This window comes from Lampris incognitus, chromosome 6 (genome assembly GCF_029633865.1).
Source record: "Lampris incognitus isolate fLamInc1 chromosome 6, fLamInc1.hap2, whole genome shotgun sequence".
Classification (NCBI taxonomy): domain Eukaryota; kingdom Metazoa; phylum Chordata; class Actinopteri; order Lampriformes; family Lampridae; genus Lampris; species Lampris incognitus.
Genome location: NC_079216.1, coordinates 14,825,786 through 14,848,872, shown reverse-complemented (window position 1 = coordinate 14,848,872; position 23,087 = coordinate 14,825,786). Strand labels below are relative to the sequence as shown.

General features: G+C 46.8%; 1 protein-coding gene across 3 annotated transcripts in view; it reads right to left on the bottom strand.

The window, feature by feature from the left end:
• Positions 1–237: 237 nt before the first annotated feature.
• The window catches only part of tp53i11b (tumor protein p53 inducible protein 11b), a 72,599-nt gene continuing 49,749 nt past the window's right edge, over positions 238–23,087 (bottom strand). For 2 of the 3 annotated variants that reach the window (XM_056282137.1, XM_056282135.1), the window contains exons 3-8: positions 20,741–20,894; positions 8,722–8,780; positions 8,414–8,462; positions 7,811–7,907; positions 3,847–3,948; positions 238–3,268 (exon numbers count right to left, since the gene is read on the bottom strand). In XM_056282137.1, the coding sequence (XP_056138112.1) occupies positions 3,135–3,268; positions 3,847–3,948; positions 7,811–7,907; positions 8,414–8,462; positions 8,722–8,780; positions 20,741–20,869 (570 nt within the window). In that variant the 5' untranslated portion in view covers positions 20,870–20,894 and the 3' untranslated portion in view covers positions 238–3,134. The remainder of the gene's footprint in view (positions 3,269–3,846; positions 3,949–7,810; positions 7,908–8,413; positions 8,463–8,721; positions 8,781–20,740; positions 20,895–23,087) is intronic. The other variant, XR_008810388.1, reaches the window with a different exon arrangement.

Here is a 23,087-nt window from a genome sequence, read left to right as displayed (position 1 = left end):
ATACTGCCCGTATGGAAATGATGTTTTCATGCATCTTGCCTAAGCAGTGTGTGTGTGTCTATTAAATTGTACTGCTCCCTTAATAAACCATGTGTAGAAGTGTCTTCCTTACATGGGCCGTGCGGCTGGCATGATTTAAAGGGTGCTGTTCAGTTCCCCTGTATGGTGCTCCTGCACAGGAGGAGGTATCTCAACTGAGAGCACAATGAAGACGTAAACACAACGCGTCATTTTCACTCTGCAAAATAAACAATGGTCATTTTTATTTCAAACTAACTGATGTAAATCCATAACAAGAATTCCATTTTGGATACATTATAGCACATATATACAGTACATACAAAACACTCTTTGATGCTACAGCTTGAAACAAAGTCGACCCGATTTCTTCTCCTCAGTAGCACAGGACAGATTAGATACACACCAGAGAGACAGGGACTGCATTATCAGCCGTTTTCCTAAATTGTCAAGGAGACGTGACTTACAAATGTGACACTTTTTACTAGTTTACACTTCCCTCCACAGTAATCAGTGTTCCTGGTCTAGTCCTGGTCTAGTCTTGATCTAGTTCTGGTCTAGTCCTGGTCTCGCCGTGTCCATTGAGTAAGAGGCAGACATGTAATGCAGCAATTCAAAGTGTGGCAGAGCACCGGGGAGGATGCAGGGAGTCATCCAGTCATAGCTGGCCTTCATCTCTGCCTGTCCTCCTGTGACGGAGCTGCTCATCTCTCCCAAAATAACTCGCTCCTAAGTCATTTGAACTTTTCATGGGGGCCGATGATTTGAGGCCTCTCACATCTACAGAAACAGAAAGACATTTTGGTTGCGCTTCATAATTACCATGTTAGTGAGGGCCAAACGGTAGGTTGGGACATACAATGTCAGTCAGGAGAGCTGTATCTAATTAAACACTGCAAAAGAAAAAAAAGAAAAAAGATAATGACTACTTCTCAGGAACATGGGGGACCTCACCCATGTTTCACATTCCCTATCTGAACTGAGCACCCAGCCAAGTTAACAGGCACATCTGCCTTCAGAACTGGCCAAACTAAACCACAAACCCACAGCCGCTCGACTTGGGGACTACTCCCTTCTGGAGCGAGGCTGAAATTGAGTCATTCTACAACAGTATGGACCACTGCCAGAAGAAACCTGTGCTCCTTGTCTGGCTAAGAGTGAGGTCCAAACTCTAACCAAACTGTCTATCTGAGGAGTATCCTGTAAATTGGTTCTGTGCACAAAAGCATTGGAGCTGCAGGGAGTGGAGGTGAAAGTGTGGCATTTTTTTGGCAAGAATCTTTCTTTGTCGAGGATCTGTCCATCAGTTAGGAGGTAGACAAGGTACTGCAGTCGAGGAAGGGGTTGGTCCACCTGATGTTAAGACGGACACTGCCCGGTTCGGAAGGGATCTGTTTTTAACCACATACAGTGCAACTGCGTAATGCACAAAAATAACTTTTCGAAAGTTTCCACTTTTCTGATTGAGTTGTATGCCGAACACTTGCGTTCACCACCGCTGTAATTCCACGCTCGTCACCTTGGCTGGCGTACTAATCACCGTGTTCTTAACGCTTTGCTACAAAGTTCTCTACTTTTTGATAAACAGGAACTTGGTGTCGCATGCAGTTGCCAAATAGTGGGATTCCAAAAACACGAACACCACTTAAATAAGTATAAATAAGAGACTCTGGACACAACCAACCGATGAAAGATTATTCACGAGAAAGATTATCCTTTGAAAACCATTGAACAAACGAGGAACATAAGCTTCCTTGTTCTGTTCGAAATAACAGCCAACTGTAGCGAATACTTTTACTTACATATGTACAAGAAACAGTACGCTGTGACCGTTTTCTTTTAAATAGTTTTAAGGCAAGACGAAAGATATGTTGTGTGTAAAAAAACCAAAACAAAACAAACCCTGCTACATCACTGATAAATGCATTATTTGTCTTACACACCCACATGACGGGTGGCGACATGATCTTACAGCTGGGTGTGTGTTGGGAACTTCTCTGGAGATCACAACAGAATCGTCCGGCCATGCCACAGAGCACACACGCCCCGCTATTTGTGCACACACCCCACTATCTACCTTATAGTCAACCATGTCATCTGCACAAGCAAGGTGATACACAATCTTTTGGACTCACTAATTGAGGAAGATCCTCTGGAATGATGTCAAAGGTCTGAAAAGCTCTCGTCCCTGAAGAAGGTCTGAATTCAGCGCTGCGTTTCCTGTAGTCTTAAATCTGAATGTGACTGACGGGGGGGATGGTTAAAAATGGTTAAAGTCGACCTTCAAAAGAGCTAGCCGACCACAGAAGCTGTTAAACACGTACGGTTAACGTAGCGTCCCGCTCTAATCTTCTCTAAGTGAACCTGACTCTTCCTCTCACCGGCGTACGTCTCAGATACATTCACTAGGTTTTGGTGCTTCTTTTTTTTTTTTTTTTTTAATTGCGGACGTACTCGAGCGGGGCGCCGGTGGAAAAGCTGGAGAGAGCACAGATATCCAGGCTTCACTTTAGTACACATAAGAATAAACATCGACACTGTTAAAGAGGAACACATTTTCAAACACAAACCTTTTGGTCCTTGAGCAAGATGCGAGAAGCGGTGTTAAAATGCAATTATTTAAATCACACAGATCACACTAAACACTGAATTTGAAAAAAAAAAGGAACAAGGTACTCCCCGTAGCGGTATATACAGAAACACAGTCTAGTATCTGAAATTACTCTGTACATATAAATCACATGACTGGGAGCTACAGGGACAAGAGTACTACAGTCTGCCACCCCCCTCCCCCCCAGACACACACACTCAGAACTACACATAGGAGTAATGTCAAGAGGGGATTGATTTCACAGGCCAATAAAAAAAAAAAGTCATATACTTTCTTTATGAAGTCATTTCCTGTTCTCATACAGTCTGGATTGGGAGGCGTTGACTTCCTGTTTGTTGATAATCAGAAGTAATAAAATAATAGGTCACACTGCATTCGGGCTGAGTGCACATGACAGAAGATCAACGCACTAAAGCCCCGATGCGACAAGTTTCCAAACCTTCTGACACCACATGTATGATCTGTTCTCAACTGTCCCCTCCCTGGCAAATGCCACATGGGAATCTCAGATCTTCTTGGATCTACGACCCAGGCAGTAATAGTAGGCCAACGCCACCGCCAGGAAGAACAGTCGGCTGAGGAGCAGGAGGACAGCGTTGCTCGACATGGCGCCAGTCTCCACCAGGGTGACGGATGTCACTGAAAATACAAAACAGCACATACCACTTTATAGAAAGCGTGTTTGTAGTTGAGCGTTAAGTGCATGGTGTGTTTGCAGGGGTTTTCTCTTTGGGTACTTAAATCTAAAATTCCTCACAAATGGCACCTAAATTTGGAAAGATGTTCTACATCAATGTTTCCCAAACCGGTCCTCAAGGCCCCCCTGTTCTGCAGATTTCCATCGTCACCCTGCATATGTAGGCCTGCTTGTACGTATTCAACCAATCATGTAGTACTTAATTATTCCAGGTGTGAAAATCTGACATATTTAAGTGCTGACTGGCTGAGTAAGTAAAAGCAGGCCTAAATACGCAGGACTACGATGAAAATCTGCAGGACGGGGGCCTTGAGGACTGGATTGGGAAACACTGTATAATTGCAAAGCTGTGGTTCAACACGTTGACCACAAGGGGGCTGTATTAACATGTCTCTTTGCGCAAGGAGGGCAGCGCACCGAACTGTGCACATAAAATCAACACAAAGTTGCTGTGGGTCTAACGGTAGTAAGAGGATGAACTGGGAGAGATGAACAGTTTTGTTGGGAAAGCTTTAGTCACCTAGAAACTGTATGGCGAAGTAGCAGGCTTCACTGAGCAGAGTCCACTGGATGATGACCTTCTCTGCTGTATAGAGCCCATTCCACATGATGAGGGCCAGGCCTGGAAGAGGTCAGGGGTCAGGAGAGGTTAAAGGACATGGGAATGGAAAGAAAGAGAAACAGAAAAAGCTTTGGTAAGGAAACTCCTGCATGCCTCAGAGCATTTTCTCACCTCCAAATTAACCCACGAATACCCAATCTTACAGCTGCAATCGCAGGGTAATCTGCATGTGGTCACGTACACAGCAATAGCTGACAGATTGATTTTCATTCTTTGAACTGCTGTGACTCATTGATTCTGATGGGATGTTGTGATTGCCGACATTTCTCATTCCTTCAAATTGATTTTCTGGAGACAAGATTGAGATTGACTGGACAGGTACAGAGGAGAGATGCTGGGCATATTGGGAGAAGGGTGCTGAAGATGGAGCTTCCAGGGAAGAGGGAAAGGAGGAAAGCCAAAGAGGGGGTTTATGGATGTTATGAGGGAGGACATGCAGGTGGCTGGTGTGACAGAGGAAGATGCAGAGGACAGGAAGAGATGGAAACGTAGTAGTAGGTATCGTCTTTATGCATGCTTAATAAAGCAGGTAAGGAAATCCAAGGAAGTTGAATCAGTTTCATCAGAATCACGTGTTTTTGTCTTTTGTGTTGCACTGCTGTGGGCTGGGGAAACGGAATGTTGCTTCTTTTGTGTACATTTGTACACAACAATGTGTACGTTTGTGTTCTTTTGTCTTTTTGCTTTGTACATGTTCCTGATTCCTGAGTTAATCTAGACACAATGTTTATTGACAGAGACGCGTTTCATCACTCGTCTAAGTGACCTCTTCAGTCTCAGCTGACTGCAGCTACCCCCACTCTTATAAACAACACAGTGGCATAACGACCGAAACCAACGACCAATTTCATATGCAAATTACCCTGACCATTAACTAGAGTTTCAATGGCCATGTGTACTATTCCCAGAGGATTGGAGAATAGTTGCAATCACAGCACTGTAAGATGGTGACAGACGTACTCTTAGGCCTCCCCCTCGGTTCAGGGATGGTCATTCCCTCTTAACATAGATGGCCTCTTTGACTCCCTGTTCAAACCAGCGTTCCCCCCAAATAAGGATGTGCACACCCTCATCCTTGAAAGAGTGGCCACTGGCCTGTAGATGGTGTAGACCGTGGAGTCCTGGCCTGATGTGTTAGCTCTTCTGTGTTGTGCCATCCCCTTGGCCAGCGTCTGTTTGGTTTCCCTGATGTACAAGTCACGGCAATCCTCCCGGCACTTAACAGCGTGCACTATATTGCTCTGTTTGTGATGGGGGACCTGATCCTTGGGGTGGACCAGTTTCTGGCGCAGCGTGTTTTGGGGTTTAAAAGCAGCTGAGACGCGGTGTTTGGAAAATATGCGTCTCAACTGTTCCACCACTCCCACCACATACAGAATCACCACTGGTTTACACTTAGGCAGCTGTTGTCCTTCTCCTCTCTTCGATCAGCGGCTGCACTGTTTGGGCGTCTTCCTAACTTTGACAAACGCCCAGTTAGGATGACCACACTTAACCAGGGCCTGTTTAATGTGGGATATCACTCCTTCCCTGGCCACTGTGTCAGTGGGGACGTTGTCGGTGGGGAAATCTAGGATTTTCTGGTATCCTTCCTTCCTTCCATACACACACCACACAGACACATGCACACCATCTATCTAGCCTATGGGAGTGGGCAGGAAGGACTGGATCCTCTCCTTGGAAGGCACCATCTGTATACCAGATAGGACCCCCCCCCCTTACCTTTCCCTGACCTGTAAGACGTCACCCTGCTCCCTCGCTAATCCTCACAATTCTGCTGACATTTACAAGAGAAGGAGACCTGGCGCTCATTAGCCTTAGGAGACTGGAAGATGGTTTGAGTGAACTCATGTTTTCTTCCCACAATAGCTACAGTATTAAAAAGGCTTCTTTTCTCTCCCTCGGCTTTCCACCGTTTCTATAACCGAAGATGGAATAAGCTCTCGATTTGTTCAGATTCATCAAGAAGATGTGGATGAATCGTTCACTCATCAAGTTGAAGGAATGAATGTGCAGTTTCCTTTAAATCTGAGTTAGGGTCCTGACAGGAAGTAAATTACATTCAAATTTTCAGGGCATCCGGGTGGCGTGGTGGTCTATTCCATTGCTTACCAACACGGGGATCGGCGGTTCGAATCCCTGTGTTACATCCGGCTTGGTCAGGTGTCCCTGCAGACACAACTGGCTGTGTCTGCAGGTGGGAAGCCAGATGTGGGTATGTGTCCTGGTCACTGCACTAGCACCTCCTCTGGTCAGTCGGGGCACCTGTTCAGGGGGAGGGGGAACTTGGGGGAATAGCGTGATCCTCCCACGCGCTACGTCTCCCTGGTGAAACTCCTCACTGTCAGGCGAAAGGAAGCGGCTGGCGACTCCACATGTATCGGAGGAGGCATGTGGTAGTCTGCAACCCTCCCCAGATCAGCAGAGGGGGTGGAGCAGCGACTGGGATGGCTCGGAAGAGTAGGGTAATTGGCCAAGTACAATTGGGAAGAAAAAAAAAAAGGGGGGGATCCAAAAATTTTTTTTTTTTAAATTAAAATTACATTCAACTTTTCGTTCAGGTCTTCAAAAAAACCCCTGCTGACTGGAGGCTGGAATAACTGGGACAACAGGTGAATGTATACAACTGCCTGGCAGAATGGACAGCCAGCAGTACTGGTGGTACCTGAGGACCGGATTGAGAACCACTGACCAAGATGCTCCGCCGAAATCAAAATCCAAGATGTAGAGGAGAATGGATGCCAGGCCCATTATGAAGCTATCAGAGCACGGGGAGGCGCTGACGGTTCACGGCTCTTGACATAAGCTGCACTCCCACCATGCTTTCAAGTGACAACCTGCTGAGCATTATCAAATTTGCAGCGTGCCTCTTTCGCTTTGTGTCTTTTCCCCCCCAATAGCTAATGCTTCATTTTCCTGTCGAGTCGTCCCTGTCGCAGTCACCATGTTCCTCCTCACAAACCAATATGAACCAGTGACTGACCGACCGCCTCACTGGCCCGCCTGGCCGTCTTGTCTCAAGTTAAGGCCATTAAAATAATTGCTCACATCTCTGCAATGTTCTTAATGTTAGAGAGTGTGTGTGGGTGTATGTACATATGGGATGGGTGGGTGGGGGGTTGGGGGGGATAATTGCATAGCACATTTATGAGCGTCTATTGTCTGCTGTCGATGGTGCTGCAGCGGAAAGCAGAAAAGCTCCATTTAATGTGTAATTAAATGGCTTAGAGTAATATACTGCCTCCACTCCAAGGCCGACCTCCACACACATACACACACACACATACACACACACACACACACACACACACACATACACACACACACACCAGCCGTTGTCCTCTGCTGTGCTTCCTTAGGATTTTGAAACAAGAGGGGAATGGTGCAGACAGCACCAGCAGAGCTGACTGGAGCCAACCTGCAAATTATTGTGCAGGATCGGATTGAAGTCATTAAACCTAATTTCAGTTGCGTGTCTTCTTTATGTAGCCTTATGACGTTTAGTTGGAGCACCAAGACAGCTAGTTTGTGTTTAAAAATGAGGATGAACTACTTAAACATTGAAAGCATACAAACATACACAGTCCAACGAGAGAGTGCTGCATTAGAGCATGCATGCATAGAACTATATCATGAGTGTGCGTTTGTGTGTGTGTGTGAGAATCGAGATTGTGTGGATGCACTGTAAGAAACGCATGAGTGAGCAAGTGTTGTAAGCTATGCATTTGTTTTGGAAAAGAGAGACGGTAAGCGAGACAGAAACAGATATATATATATATCCGAGCAAACGACCGAGCAAACGAGAAAAGAAAGCGAGCGAGGGTGAGAGAGAGAGAGAATGTGAGTGGCAGCGAAGACTCACTTAGCAGAGCTCCTCCATAAAGGCGAATGGAGATGCTGGTCGTGGAGAGCTCCTCCTCGAACACGACCTCATAGAGCTGGTTCGGAAACACCAGGGCCTGTTAGTGAAGACCAAAACACAACACAAGTCTGTCATATCGGCACAGTGGCGTTTTGTTCTTCCCCCAAATCTCCCCGCGGTACAGCAGCAGTTACAAAAGACAACCCCCTTTCTGTTAGCTGCCTGGCATGGATGTGTGTGTGTGTGTATGTGTGTGTGTGTGTGTGGATGCCCCTGTACACTGAGAACATTGAGCCTGAAGGTAGTCAGACAGACAAAGGCTGAGCTGTTCTGCCAGATGTCCTCTACTGATAAGTTACAGGAAGTTAAGTCTACAGCACCACAGTCCTGGTGTAGTTGTTCCCATATAGAGAGATTGCTGTTCCCACAATACTTAAGCACCCAGTGCTGTCTGTCATGCAGCACTTCATCATAATCTTTTGCCGACAGTGGTTTGGGAAAAAGAGCAACGACATTAAGGGTGACCGAACCTGGTAAAAATACTTGCAGGCCGTCTAGCTTAACACAGGAGCTTGTTTTGTTCACTAGTAGCCAAACACTTACCATTATGGCCATAACTGTGAACGCTACAGCTGAGAGGAGGAGCCACACCCTAGAGAGACAGAGAGAGAGGGCGAGAGAGAGAGAGAGAGAGAGAGAGAGAGAGAGAGAGAGAGAGAGGGGCAGGAAACATTATCTATCCTGTCTGTAATCAATACTGACTCCCACAAAGAGCATCAGAGGTAGAACATCTGCCGGAGGTGACAGACAGATGAGCTGGTGCTCACTGCTGTGAGCTCTTCCCACTCAACAGCCAGTGACTGAACAGCCAAAGCCTGAACAGCCAGCCACCGAACAGCCAGAGATCTCACCTCAGTCCGACGGGCTCCCGCACTGCGAACTTGATTTCATTCCCCAGCATTTGACTGATCTGTGAATTAGAGAAACAAGAGAGGAGACAGAAAGGGGGCAGAAATGGATGGAGTCAGCCAAAACAGAGATTCAAAGAACGACCATCATTTGAGCCGATATTTGTTTTTAATTCACGACAATCTCTGACTGAACACCACCTCGACGGACACAAATGGCACATTTTAAACATAGCCACAGCGAGAAAGCGAGAGTGGAAGACGGTGAGCAGGAAAGCGTGGCACACATGAAGAAGTTAATTTGCAGACCGTACATATCTTAACCATAATCACCTCCCACACATACAGAGGAAGCAGCCGCGTTATTATTTGGTGAAAAAAGTCAAGTCAGACCGTTTGCTGAAACACTCGCAACACTGTTTGATGTGTCATCAGGGAAGTCGATAGGATCTTGGCAGTTTGAAGGCTTAAGGCGTCACACTGTGCTGACCAATTGTTCTCTCTACTTCACCGAAATACCCGTACAGTTAGTTTCCCATGTCACTCACAGAACCATTGAGACTTAGCATAAATCCCTGCAAACCGTGCCGAGAACCCCCGCGTAAATATTTTCTCCAGACAGCATCTGGTAGGGTCGGCGCCATTTATCACCGTCCGCAGAGCAGCAGAATGCCAAAGACGGTCAAATTGATCTCCCGCGCCTGTTTCACACCACTCTGACCTATCCAGATGAACCACTCACAAGCACTGGGCCCGCTGTGGGGTTGTGAGCTACAAAATGGAAGTGCGTAGCTTAGAGCTGCTTCGGCGCCAGCGTTTGGCTACTGGCCCACAAGAATAAATGCAAATGAAATAACTGAACTAACGCGCTGATCGCTACTCAACCATTTAAGAGCCGATGTCACTGTCCAGCCGAGTGATGCTGTTCAGTGGTACCAGCTTGTAATGGAACCTCAAATCAATTCCATTCTCTCAGAAGCAGAGGTGCTGGAAAGCTTTGAATGTCATCATACGATGGCTCAGAGATGACGTTTTATTGTAAGGTAACTTTAACGTTAGCCTGGTTCCTTAACTGGATCCCCTTTGCTCTGGTTTGATGGGAAAAAGCAGGGGGCTTTTTGTTAAATAACGACAGTGGACTAAGGTGCACAAGTTGCTTTTTGCCTTAAGTTTCTTTGCAAAAATTGAAGCATAAGTGCAAGCACCACGTGTGCAGATTCACACAACACTCGGTGATGCGGAAGACTGCATTTGCAAAGCACCCAGTACCGGTGTGGGAAGATGGCGGCACAAAATCATGTTTACGGCGGCATCACCCCGTACCGTCCATGCAGTGTCTTTGTCTGCGTTTAAGTTTTGTCTTCGTTTGATGGTTGGGAGAGCTGGCGTTGGATCGGCTGGGAGAGCTTGGTCTGCTGCGTCTTGTGGGCACAGGGACCACGGCCCTGCCTGGAGCTGTGCCCGAGGAGGAAAGGGCGCAAGGGCGGTCTGACAGGACACGGAAGCGGGGCAGGCTAAGCTAACAGCTAGCCCATGCGGGCCGGCAGTTCCGATAACACAGAGGGCGGTCTGGCGGCGGCCTCGCCTGGCATTGACTGTGGTGTTTTTGGTGTCATCCTGTGGAGTGCGGGGAGGTGTGTCTAGGGTGTCTGGTTGGGAGAGCTAGCGTTGGGATCGGCTGGGGGAGCCTGGTCTGCTGCGTCCGGTGGGCCCAAGGACCATGACCCCTGCCTGGAGCTGCACCCAAGGAGGAAGCACCGAGGGCGGTCCCACAGGACACGGAAGCGGGACAGGCTAAGCTGACTGCTAGCCCATACAGACTGGCAGCTCTGACAGTCATCCTGGCTGGCTTTCATTCCCTTGGACAGTGACCTTTTTTTTTTTTTTTGGATATATGTGTTAGTTTAGATATGTGTTAGTATGTGTTCTTGAAGTTCTTGTAGTTTTTGGATATGTGTTTTTGTCTTTGTGTTGCACCGCTGTGGGCTGGGGGAAACGATATTTCGTTTCATTTCGTAAACGCACGTACATGAAATGAAATGACAAATAAGGTGTTCCTGATTCGACGACAGATTAAAGAGGTTGTACTTAAGTTGAGGTTGTACATAAACACTGAAACGCCGCTACAAAGACTGAGCCAGTACTGCATTACAAGTTTGCAACTTTCATTTCCTTTGTGGAAATTAACTTTGATACCAAGTCCTTTCTGTGACTTACATTTTTAACACAAGTTTGTAAATATTTTGCTATAATATTCACCTCATACACCTTCGCAAAACTATAGCTTGCACTGACTAAGCCACAGTTGGAGGGCTAATATAACAAGGCCTGCACTCAAAGCCAATGGGACTTTTAACATTGCAGACTTGTGGAACTACACCCTTTCATTATGAATCAGAAGCGCGTTTTTTTCTTTTTACCTCCCATTCCAATAATATGGACGATATAGTTGAACTGTTGCAATTGCAAGCAGATTCTTCCAAGGCTCACCCTTCGGTATATCATTTAAGTGTAGGCTGTTCGGAAATCATACGTAAAATGCCAGCTGATTGCATACAACAAATTTCCATTTGCTCTGCTTTCTGTATTTCACAGAGTGGAAATAGTGGTGCAATGCGCTATTGGAAATGAAGGGACCCTGGATATTTGGTGCTCCTCTAAGCTAGCAAGCTGCACAAAAGATGCAAATGATTAGAGAGTGAGAGCATGCTGATGTAGGTTATTCCATTCCTAACCCCAGGGAAAGTAATCTGTTGGACCTCGATGCCGCTTTAAAAAAAAAAAATCACTGCCTTCCATGGAAAAAGACCCTGTTCTCAAAACCAGCAACCACATCATCCACAGCAAACGTAACTACACAGAAAGAGGTGTGTAGAGAGCTCCGACGCCTCCATCTTGGTGCTATGTGATGGACTCCAGCTTCTCTTCAGTAAAATTCAGGTTTTGATGTGCTGAGGGACAGATGATTCTTCTTTTTTTTAGTATTATTCCTGAGTCACTTGAGCAGGGAGACAAACAAATGAACTGACCCACAGAAACAAGGGCTGGAAGGTGGAAGGAAATGCACCGTGTCTTCTACACGAGCACACAGCAGTACACACGTCCATCACAACTGCTGACTGGCTGCAGCAACGGTGAACGCTTTCATTCCAGATCTGTAGTTCCTATACCTCTGACAAACCCTACACCATTTAACAAAGGCTGCTTGAGAAGCACTTCATACTTTTTTTAAGAGAGACTCAGAATTTCTCTGACTGAGAGACAAGGTATGAAAACCACAAAGGCAGGGAGACAGATTCATTTTCAGATGACTGTCATCTTCCTCCCTCGCTGTCTCTTGCTCTGCGGCCATGTTTAAAGACAGCTTCAGTCACTATTAGTTGGAAAGTGGTTTTCCGCATGAGTAAAATGTCAGAGTGAATGAAACAGGCATTCATGTGACTTTCTTGAGCCATAAAGATACAAAGTGTTCCCTTTCACTGTTTTTCATGCATGTAGGTGCCATCGCACAAATATCTGAGACCTTCTCAGAGAAAACCGGGTTAAACCCAATAACTTTTACATCTTATAGTAATGGCAAAGTTTATGTTAACAGAAGTTAAGCTCCATGTTATTTTAACTTTTGACCAAAGTGATTGGACCTAGCAACCTTTCAATTTTCACAAAATTCTTTTGAGCCAGTTCTTTTTGCATTAATAATGAGCCGAGGAAGGATAGCATTTGGGTTTCATATTGTCACATGCAGGAAACTCCGTAGGGTGTCTGGGCTCAGCCTTAGAGATAGAGTGAGGAGCTCGGACACCTGCAGGGAGCTCGAAGTAGAGCCGCTGCTCCTTTGTGTCGAAAGGAGCCATTTGAGGTGGTTCGGGCATCTGATTAGGATGCCTCCTGGATGCCTTCCTTTGGAGGTTTTCCAGGCATGTCCAACTGGGAGGAGACCCCGAGGTAGACCCAGAACTCGCTGGAGGGACTACATGTCCAATCTGGCCTGGGAACGTCTTGGGATCCCCCAGGAGGAGCTGGAGGGCATTGCTGGGGAGAGGGATGTCTGGAGTGCCCTACTTAGCTTACTGCCACTGCGACCCGACCCTGGAGAAGTGGCTGATGATGAGAGATGAGATAGGATTGTCACATGGTTTCCTCCAACAACCTAGCAATGGTCTAAGAGTTTAGCAAACTCTAATAACCAATTTGTTTGCCATTAACAGCCAGACACTGAATTCCACCATGAACTTGAGGAAACACCAATTCCCACAAAGGAGAGATAAGACCTTATTTTCTCCCTTTCATTGTCCTTTTTGGAATGTGTCAGACTTCACAGTAGGAGGTAGCATGAAAGAAAAGGCTCAGGCACATTGAACTTTCCTGGTATACAAATAAAGACATTGACCATAGCTAAGTTTGGCCCATTTTGCTGTGATCAGTCATGGCTGTGACAGCACCAGATAACCAAGACTCTCCTGCTGGGGAGAACTTGGCATGATGGCTCCTTAGTCTTCTGGAAGGCAGCAAGGGATGCCACCCTGACCTAACATGGCGCCAAACACCTTTACATGAATAGGCAGAAGTGATGCTTTTTTTTTTTTATTTTGGCTCGATTTTAATTTACTTTATTAATCCCTGTGGGGAAATTACACTCTGCATTTAACCCATCCTAGCTGTGTAGCTGGGAGCAGTGGGCAGCCGCCATGCAGCGCTCGGGGACCAACTCCAGTTCGTCTTGCCATGCCTCAGTTAGGGGCACAGACAGGAGTATTAACCCTAACATGCATGTCTTTTTGAAAGAAACTGGAAACTACATGGAAACTTTTTGAAACCGGAGCACCTGGAGGAAACCCACTGCAGCCAAGGGGAGAACATGTAAACTCCACACGGAGGGCGACCAGGGACGACCCCAAGGTTGGACAACCCCAAGGTTGGAACCCAGGACCTTCTTGCTGTGAGGCAACAGCGCTAACCACTTCGCCACTGTGCCAGTGATAATGCACGATATGCATACTCTATGCACAATAATGCAGCGATAATACACGCAAATTTAATTGTACATTTTGCAGACATGCATCGACACGGAACCATGCCAAAGGACAAGAAACATGACATTTAGTTAGCCCCAGAGTTGTAATTTTCAGAGGTCCAAAATAAACAAGGGTTAAAAATGCAAAAGTCTAAAACAGTTTTATGATTACAGGGATAAAAGAATCTCTGGGTTGTCTGGACTCTTGAACCAGCCTCATTGCCGACCTCTTGTCATTTCTCTGATGTCCTCCTGATCCTTAAATATTCTCTCTCATCTGTGGCTGCAGCTGGCGTTGAATTCCCAATATTGCCTTTACAGCAAAAGACTATCTAATGTTAATTCCTAAAAACTCAATAACAGACTGAGAAATGGACCAGTTCCAGTAAAATCTCCGGTTGGCTGATCTGCCCATGCTTGAATTTGTCTTTGGTTCCTGCCTGTGCTAGTTGCGATCATGTGACCTGGTGAATCAGCTTAGGTGTACCATGGTTTTAAAGGACTGTTTTTGACAGGAAGACATAACTATTAATGACGGGCATGAGAAACATGGCAGGAACCAAGCACTAACCATTGTGCACAGGGCTGCTGGCTGGGTGGAGTCAGAGATGTGGATGTGCGTGTGTGTGTGTGGATGTGTGTGTGTGTGTGTGTGTGTGTGGGTGGGTGGGTGGGTGGGTGACATGAGAAAGAAGAAACACTAAAGTACTTGGAGAGAGGCATTATCAGGGCTGTTATTGCCTGGGCTTGCCGTCAATCACCCGGCGAGCCACGCTTAGCAAACAAAAGCCGTCTTCAGCAAGACAGTGTAAATAATGTTTAGAGGAAATGTACTCCATTATCCACAGGCCTCAATACGTGCTCTGTCATTAAGCTGTTTTCCTCCACATACTGGGCTGTTGTGGTCCTTCTGCTCAGTCAGACTGAGATGATGGTGGTTATACATTATATAGACAGAGCTCCCAATTAGAATTCCTACGGCAATTTTTAGGACGTCAAACCATTTCATTGTGATGTATGTGTTAACTGCCCATTACAGGGATTTCTCCTTTTGGCCGCCAGCTAGTCCTCCAACCCTGGAGAATGAAGGATTAAATTTTTTTTTCTCAGGATACTATCAATAGGACTGGTGGTACAGGACTTGAGCCCAGGCCAGTCGGGGTCGACCTTGATGACCACAGAGCCAGAGGCCATTCTGTCTCCCACTGAACTGGTCCCAGCTGCAGTGACATACTGGGTTCACGCCTTGGTTGAACCAAACAAGCTCCTACTTTAATGTCTTTGGCTTCCTATAAGCCTGTTTAATATGCATAAGTTTTCATCATTACACAGGACATATTTTATATTATAGACGACATATTTATATATAGAGCCGTGTGTCGAAAGGAGCCATTTGAGGTGGTTCGGGCATCTGACTAGGATGCCTCCTGGGGCGTCTTCGTTTGGAGGTTTTCTGGGCACGTCCAACTGGGAGGAGACCCCGAGGTAGACCCAGAACTCGCTGGAGGGATAACATGTCCAATCTGGCCTGGGAACATCTTGGGATCCCCCAGGAGGAGCTGGAGGGCGTTGCTGGGGAGAGGGATGTCTGGAGTGCCCTACTTAACTTGCTGCCACCGTGACCCAACCCCGGAGAAGCGGCTGATGATGAGATGAGATGAGATGAGATGGGATGGGATGAGGTATTTTATATTAAAGCTGCTATGACAAGTTTTGGATTTTTGTTTTGCGTGCTCTTGTGGACAAAAGCAGTGGTGTTTGGTGGAAGAGTGACTTCATTTTGAATGTTTGCCTCGTCACAAAAATCTCCGTTCAACCCCCGGTAGCTCGTAAATTTGTTTTGAAGAGAGCAGTGAGAGATGTAGCGGCATTTTGGAAAAAATAGGGCCTTGCGTGTTAAACTTTGCGTAGGTTCCACACTAAAAGCTTGCGTATGCACCGAACAAGAAAACTTTGTACGTTCAAAAATATTTAGATTTATAATACCCTGCGTGCACCACATCCTGCACACTTTCACTTTATAATTCCCAAACCAACTTGAAATTGTGTGCATGTGAACGAGCTTCTCATCCCACCCAGTTACCCCAACACATGAAAAAAATGGATGTTAAAACAGCCTTTTTTTTAATATTCAAGTGCAGACTGATAGCTCAGGTTTTTCAGTAAACCCAGTCGCAACATCAGAATGAGTGCCGAGCGTCCTACTGTCACAGAGGTGGTAAATACAGCCAGCTCTGAGCCTCACACTGTGAACGAGTTTAAGAAATGGCCCCCATGTAGGTGGAAGTGTCCCTCCACTGGTGGGGAGAGGAGACGCCATAGTTCATTGCAACTGACTCCAGAATTGCTGCCATAAAGGAGAAGCTAAGACTGTAGGACAAACCATTATCAGTGCTGATGGTGAGTCTTTCTCATTTTTAAACAGCTTTCACAAACATCGTCTCAGTTTTCAAAATGCTTCTAAATAATTTATAGAGAACAGGTTGCGCATACAAGTGAATTTATTATTTTACAGACCGACATGTAACGGAGACAGAGGCTGTGGGTGGAGACGGGAGAGCGGCTGAATGCTACCAGCACCAACAGACTACTGCAGGACAAGCATTCAGAGTACTCATGGATGTCAGCTGTACATAGTTAAGGGGCGTCCGGGTGGCGAGGCGGTCTATTCCGTTGCCTAGCAATACGGGGATCGCCAGTTCGAATCCCCGTGTTACCTCCAGCTTGGTCGGGCGTCCCTACAGACACAATTGCCGTGTCTGCGGATGGGAAGCCAGATGTGGGTTTGTGTCCTGGTCACTGCACTAGCATTTCCTCTGGTCAGCCAGGGCGCCTGATGGGGGGGAGGGGGAACTGGGGGGGAATAGTGTGAGCCTCCCATGCACTACGTCTCCTGGTGAAACCCCTCACTGTCAGGTGAAAAGAAGCGGCTGGCGACTTCACATGTATCGGAGGAGGCATGTGGTAGTCTGCAGCCCTCCCCGGATGGGCAGAGGGGGTGGAGCAGCGACCAGGATGACTCAGAAGAGTGAGATAATTGGCCAAGTACAACGTACAACTGGGGAGAAAAAAGGGGGGAAATCCTCCCCCCCAAAAAAAACCTGTTAAAAAATAAATTTAATTTAAATAAATGTAAAAATAATTTTTGCCATTTCATGTAAATTCCACGTATGACATCTAAAAGTGTGTAAACTGTGGCAGCATGTGCTGCATGTTGGGTGGACAGGGTCAGAGATCATCTATCGTCCTTTCAAGTCTCTGTTTTCTATGATAATGTGAGTCTATGTAGTGCAGGTGCTGTCATCTGAGAGCGGTTAGATTTATTTAGCATATAGATGAACAATAACGTGTTAAAATAAATGCACACAGTGAGATGGTTACAGGGTTAGCAGAACCCTGTAGACATATTCGTTGTAATTATAAATTGAATTAGACATTAATTAAAGCATCAATGCATTATGCAAATTGGGAAGGTGGTCACTGTGCTTTTCATAGAAGGACCATCATAAACTGCCTATAGGCTATGTCTATATAGGTGATACATAATTTGTTTAAAACCAATTTTACTTTGACAGAGTGAAATGTATTGAAATTAAATACCATTGTGCTCCCCCCCCCCTTTTCTCCCCAATTGCATCCAGGCAATTACCCCGATCTCCTGAGCCATCCCGGTCGCTGCTCCATCCCCTCTGCAGCTCTTGATCCGGGGAGGGCTGCAGACTACCACATGCCTCCTCCAATACATGTGGAGTCGCCAGCCGTTTCTTTTCACCTGACAGTGAGGAGTTTCGCCAGGGGGACGTAGCACGTGGGACGATCATGCTATTCCCCCCAGTGCCCCCTTCCCTCCGAACAGGCGCCCCGACCGACCAGAGGAGGCAGTACTGCAGCGACCAGGACACATACCCACATCCGGCAGACACGGCCAATTGTGTCTGCAGGGATGCCCGCCCAAGCCGGGGGTAACATGGGGATTCAAACCAGCGATCCCTGTGTTGGTAGGCAACGAAATAGACCGCTATGCCATCTGGATGCCCCATTGCCACTTCTCCCTCTCATAGCCCCCCCCCTTCCCATCCACCCCTGTATGTCTGTGTTATGTTTATCTGTTGTCTTGTTTCACCGTCGTTTATTGTAAAGCGATTTGTTAGAAAAGCGCCATATAAGTTTGATTTATTATTATTATTGTGCATTATTTCATTACTCTGTTATAGGAGTAAGGATTTCTGACTGTCTCCAAAATGTGCATAGAAACGGGTCAAAGTTCACACGGTGGTGCACACACTAACATCAGCTTTTCTTTTTATAAAGCCTGTGTGTGCGTGAGAACTTGCATATGCAAAGGCTTTCTGCGTGCACGTTTATCCATAAGGCCCAAGTTGTTTGCAATATACACAGCAATGAGTTAACTTAAATTGTGGCTGTGCATGTGCTGTAAATGCTTCTGTCAGATTTTGCAGGAAGTCTGACCCGCAGACACGCTCGGAATCATTAAATACCAATATCTGATTTTCCTCACTGATGGCCTAATTTGCTTATGTTGGTCATCTACCGCTACTGCATGTTGGTCATATATTGAGAGACTAATAAATATACTGAGATATACTGATTGGGTAAAAAAAAATCAATAATAAAACTCTTCACAGCAGCTTTAAAATAACTATAATATTCTACATTGATCTCGACAAAACATCCAAGGTGCAAAAACATGAGGCGGCTCATCACGGATGCACGTGTATGCGTCGGCTGGCAGGACAGCCAGTTTGTAAGAGTGGGACGCCTATCTAGAGGGCCAGTATTCAGACACACACTGCCGTTTACTGTACACACTGCTAGAGAAAGCACGCAAGATTCTCCCTTCCTGGGGCGCTTCCGCAGCCAAATGGTTACAGAGCATACCATATGGTCACAACCGTCGTCGGTTCGATTCCAGCTGGTGACCTTTATTGCATGTAAACCCCCCCCCCCACTTCTCTCCAGTTTCCTATCTGCCTCTTCAATGTTGCTGTGTAATGAAGGTTAAAAAAAAAGGCACACACACACACACACACACACACACACAAAAAGATTCTCCCTTCTCACCAAAGGAACAGAGGCAGGAATAATCCTTCTTGCTCCAAAGCAGCGAGAGAGAGAGAGAGAGAGAGAGAGAGGGAGTCAGGAAGACAGACAGGCTGCAGCAGCACTTCCCTCCTTTGTTTACAGGGACCCCAGGGATCGTGACAACCGTTTCCCCTTCAAACCCACTCCTGCTACGCAGATAACCTTATCGCAAAATCCCTTAGGCCTCTCTACCGCAAACAATTGTGGCAAAAGACATCTAAAAAAAAAAAACCCTAACAAGTCCAAAATAACGCCGTGGCATCAGAGAGAAAGCACAATGTTAACATTTTCTCTCAAACTGGGTCACCATGAAAAGCACATTATACATGACGTCTTCATGGCACATACTGCAGCACACAGGATGGACCACAGTGAGCCAGCAGCAGGAGCCGCTACCGTGCAGGAGCCTCGTGCTCGACCGCCGCTCTTTGACTCCGTATTTAACCATCAGTATCTGTGTACATTAATCCCCTACACTCCGTGTGACTCTTGCCTGTGTCTTTGTCTGTGAGCGCTAGCAGCAGCGAGCCGAGCAGAGGGATGCGAGCGGCAGATGTCTGGGATGAACCCCTCGCTAAAACACGGAGCAAGAACACAAACACAGAGCGGGGCTGTGGAATGAAAGGAAGCCGACGTCTCGTCACAGCCCAGCCTGTTCGGCTCGCTTCTTCTGCCTCTCGACTAATGAATATTTCAGCTCGGTGCAGTCGGCTCAGGCTAGGCTCGTCTAACGCAATGTGATCCAAATAAATAAATAATAAAAATAACAAAACAAAAAGGAAGGAAGGAAGGCCAGAAATCTTGTTCTGTAACTTCCACGATGCAGGTCGAGTAAATATCTAACTGACTCTCAATATGGGTGCAGGTGTCACAAGTGTTTTTTTGTGCACATTGTGTTGGTAAACACATTGTTGTGCTAAGTGCATGTGTTTGTATGCATCTGCATGTGTGCTTGGGAGAGAATAGGAAGGATGCAACCAGCAGAGACTCTCCCAGGGGAGGTCGGTCTCCTCTCAGTGGAGCTACTGGAGCTCCAGCCAATAGATTCACTGGAGCGTCAGAAGAAACTACACACTATGGACCGCCATAAGAATAGCGAGCCAATTAGCAGGCAACGGTGAATTTTTAAAATCGATGCCTCTTCTCAGGGTTCATGAATACAAATGTGGTGTTACTTTTGCTTGCATGGCAAGGCGGCAACGTGAAAGATGCAAGTTTTCGCCTCAATACATACATAAATACTACACAACGGCAGCACCGTGATGGTGTGGTGAGCACTGTAGGCCAACAGCAAGAAGGTCCTGGCTTAAATTCCAGCCCATCTGTGTGGCGTCTGAATGTTAACATGTATCCCAAGTTCTCACTGGTTTCCTCCGGGCACTCCTGTTTGTTCCCATAGTCTAAAGATATGCAGGTCAGGCGAATTGGAGACCTCTTAATTGCCCCATAGGTGTGTGAGGGACTGTGTATGTGGGCCTTGTGATGGACTGTAAATTGTTTAAACACAACATCCATTGCACGTTGTCCGTCTTGGGAGAGAGATCCCTCCTCTGTTGCTCTCCCTGAGGTTTCTTCCTATTTTTTCTCCCTGTTAAAGGTTTTTTTTTTTTTAGGGAGTTGTTCCTTATCCGATGAGAGGGTCTAAGAACAGGATGTTGTGTTGCTATAAAGCCCGCTGAGGCAAATTTGTAATTTGTGATATTGGGCTATACAAATAAAATTGACTTGACTTGAGACCTGTGTACAGGGTGTCTCCCTGCCTTCTGCCCAAAGCCTGCTGGGACAGACTGCAGTCCCCCTGCAAATCCTGAACTGGATTAAGCAGGTATAGTAGATAATGGGTGGATGTTAATGACCTAGAACCATAAATAGCTAAAGAAAGGCATTCACATGGTGGGATCTGACCTTTGAACGGTGCACTTCTCCGTCATCATCCTCGCCTCCAACTCCGAGGATCTTACGGGTCTTCAGACGGCTCACCAGATCTGTCTGGCTGTGCTTCTTCATCAGGGGAGGGTGAGGTTTAGACGTCATGGTGCACGCACGCGCACACACACACCTGAAAAAGACATGAAATGAGTGATAGAATCTGCATGTGCATGTCAGAGAGTGTGCTGGGGAGGCAGGGAGTGCTTGAAAGAACGAGAGAGAGAAGAGAGCTGAGATGGTGAAATTAGATAGAGAGAGAGAGAGAGACAATTATTGGCAATCTAAAACAAAATCCCAAAGCAAGATGCAATGCTATTTGGCCCTGGACAGAGAGTACACATTAGCAGATTGATTACCTCATTCAAATAAAAGAAACAAATGTGAGAAACATACTGACGAAATACTGAGTCAGTGAGCATCGCCTAGCAATAGAAACAGGCAGACATAAGAAGACCCGGATGCCAAAAGGCCAACGTTTCTGTCAACGGTGTGAAGACAATGTCGTCGAGACAGAGCTGCACCTCTTAGCTGAATGCAAGACATTCCGGGAAATTCCATGATTACTACTTTCAGAAATTTGAGGAGAGACACCCCAAATTCACGGCCCTGCCAAACCCCAGAAAACTGCCCTACATACTAGGTGAACACAGGGACAGCTGTACTGTGGCTGCACAGTATGTCCTAGCCTGCCACCGTCTGAGGGACAGCGTGTGATACCCCATACCCCTTCCCAACGGGGAGGACCGGGACAACACTCGGAGACACACACACACACACACAAACTCACACACACACACACACACACACACGAACATCCCCCCACACACACACACACTCACAGGGGCACACAGACGATGGCAAAAAGATTTTTATTTGCATCTGTTGATGTGTTCTGTATTGTATGCTGTTCTTGTCCTTTATGTGAACACACTCTCACATGCACGCACACACACACACAGCACACACACATGCAGAGACTGACAAATTCACGCACATCCACTCAGAGGATCTTGTTGCCATGACGTAGCGGTGTGAGTTGTTTTATTGCATGTGTTGATGTATATATGTGCTGTATTTGTGCGCTCTTATTGTCCTTTATGTGAAAATGCTTTGCAATACAAATGTATATTTGTCATGCTAATAAAAGCACATTTGAATTGAACTGAGAGAGAGAGAAAGAAGAGCAGAGAGAGAAGAGAGCAAAGAGAGAGAAGAGAGCAGACAGAGAGAGAGGAGAGCAGAGCGAGAAGAGAGCAGGAGAGAGGAGAGCAGAGCGAAAAGAGAGCAGGAGAACGGAGAGCAGAGCGAGAAGAGAGCAGGAGAGAGGAGAGCAGAGAGTGAGAGGAGAGAGGTGAGCAGAGCGAGAAGAGAGCAGGAGAAAGGAGAGAGCAGAGAGAGAGAGAGGAGAGCAGAGCAGAGCGAGAAGAGAGCAGGAGAAAGGAGAGAGCAGAGAGAGAGAGAGGAGAGAGGAGAGCAGAGCGAGAAGAGAGCAGGAGAAAGGAGAGAGCAGAGAGAGAGAGAGGAGAGAGGAGAGCAGAGCGAGAGAGGAGAGCAGAGAGAGGAGAGCAGAGAGAGAGGAGAGCAGGAGAGAGGAGAGAGCAGAGAGAGAGGAGAGCAGAGACAGGAGAGAGCAGAGAGAGAGAGAGGAGAGAGCAGGAGAGAGGAGAGAGCAGAGAGAGAGAGGAGAGCACAGCAGAGAGAGAAGAGAGAGGAGAGAGAGGAGAGCAGGAGAGAGGAGAGAGAGAGGAGAGAGCAGAGAGAGAGAGAAGAGCAGAGAGAGAGAGCAGAGAGAGAGAGGAGAGCAGAGAGAGAGAGCAGAGAGAGAGAGGAGAGCAGAGAGAGAGGAGAGCAGGAGAGAGGAGAGAGCAGAGAGAGAGGAGAGCAGGAGAGAGGAGAGAGCAGAGAGAGAGAGGAGAGCAGAGAGAGAGGAGAGCAGGAGAGAGGAGAGAGCAGAGAGAGAGGAGAGCAGAGAGAGTAGAGAGAGCAGAGAGAGAGGAGAGCAGGAGAGAGGAGAGAGCAGAGAGAGAGAGGAGAGCAGAGAGAGAGGAGAGCAGGAGAGAGGAGAGAGCAGAGAGAGAGAGGAGAGCAGAGAGAGAGGAGAGCAGGAGAGAGGAGAGAGCAGAGAGAGAGGAGAGCAGGAGAGAGGAGAGAGCAGAGAGAGAGGAGAGAGCAGAGAGAGAAGAGAGAGGAGAGAGCAGAGAGAGAAGAGAGAGAGACCTTGACCTTTAACCAAGCCTTTAATGTTCCAATTCTTCAGTCACATCAAGATAACATCAACACAAAAACTCATATTCATAGTGGAAAAACACAACAATTGCCATAC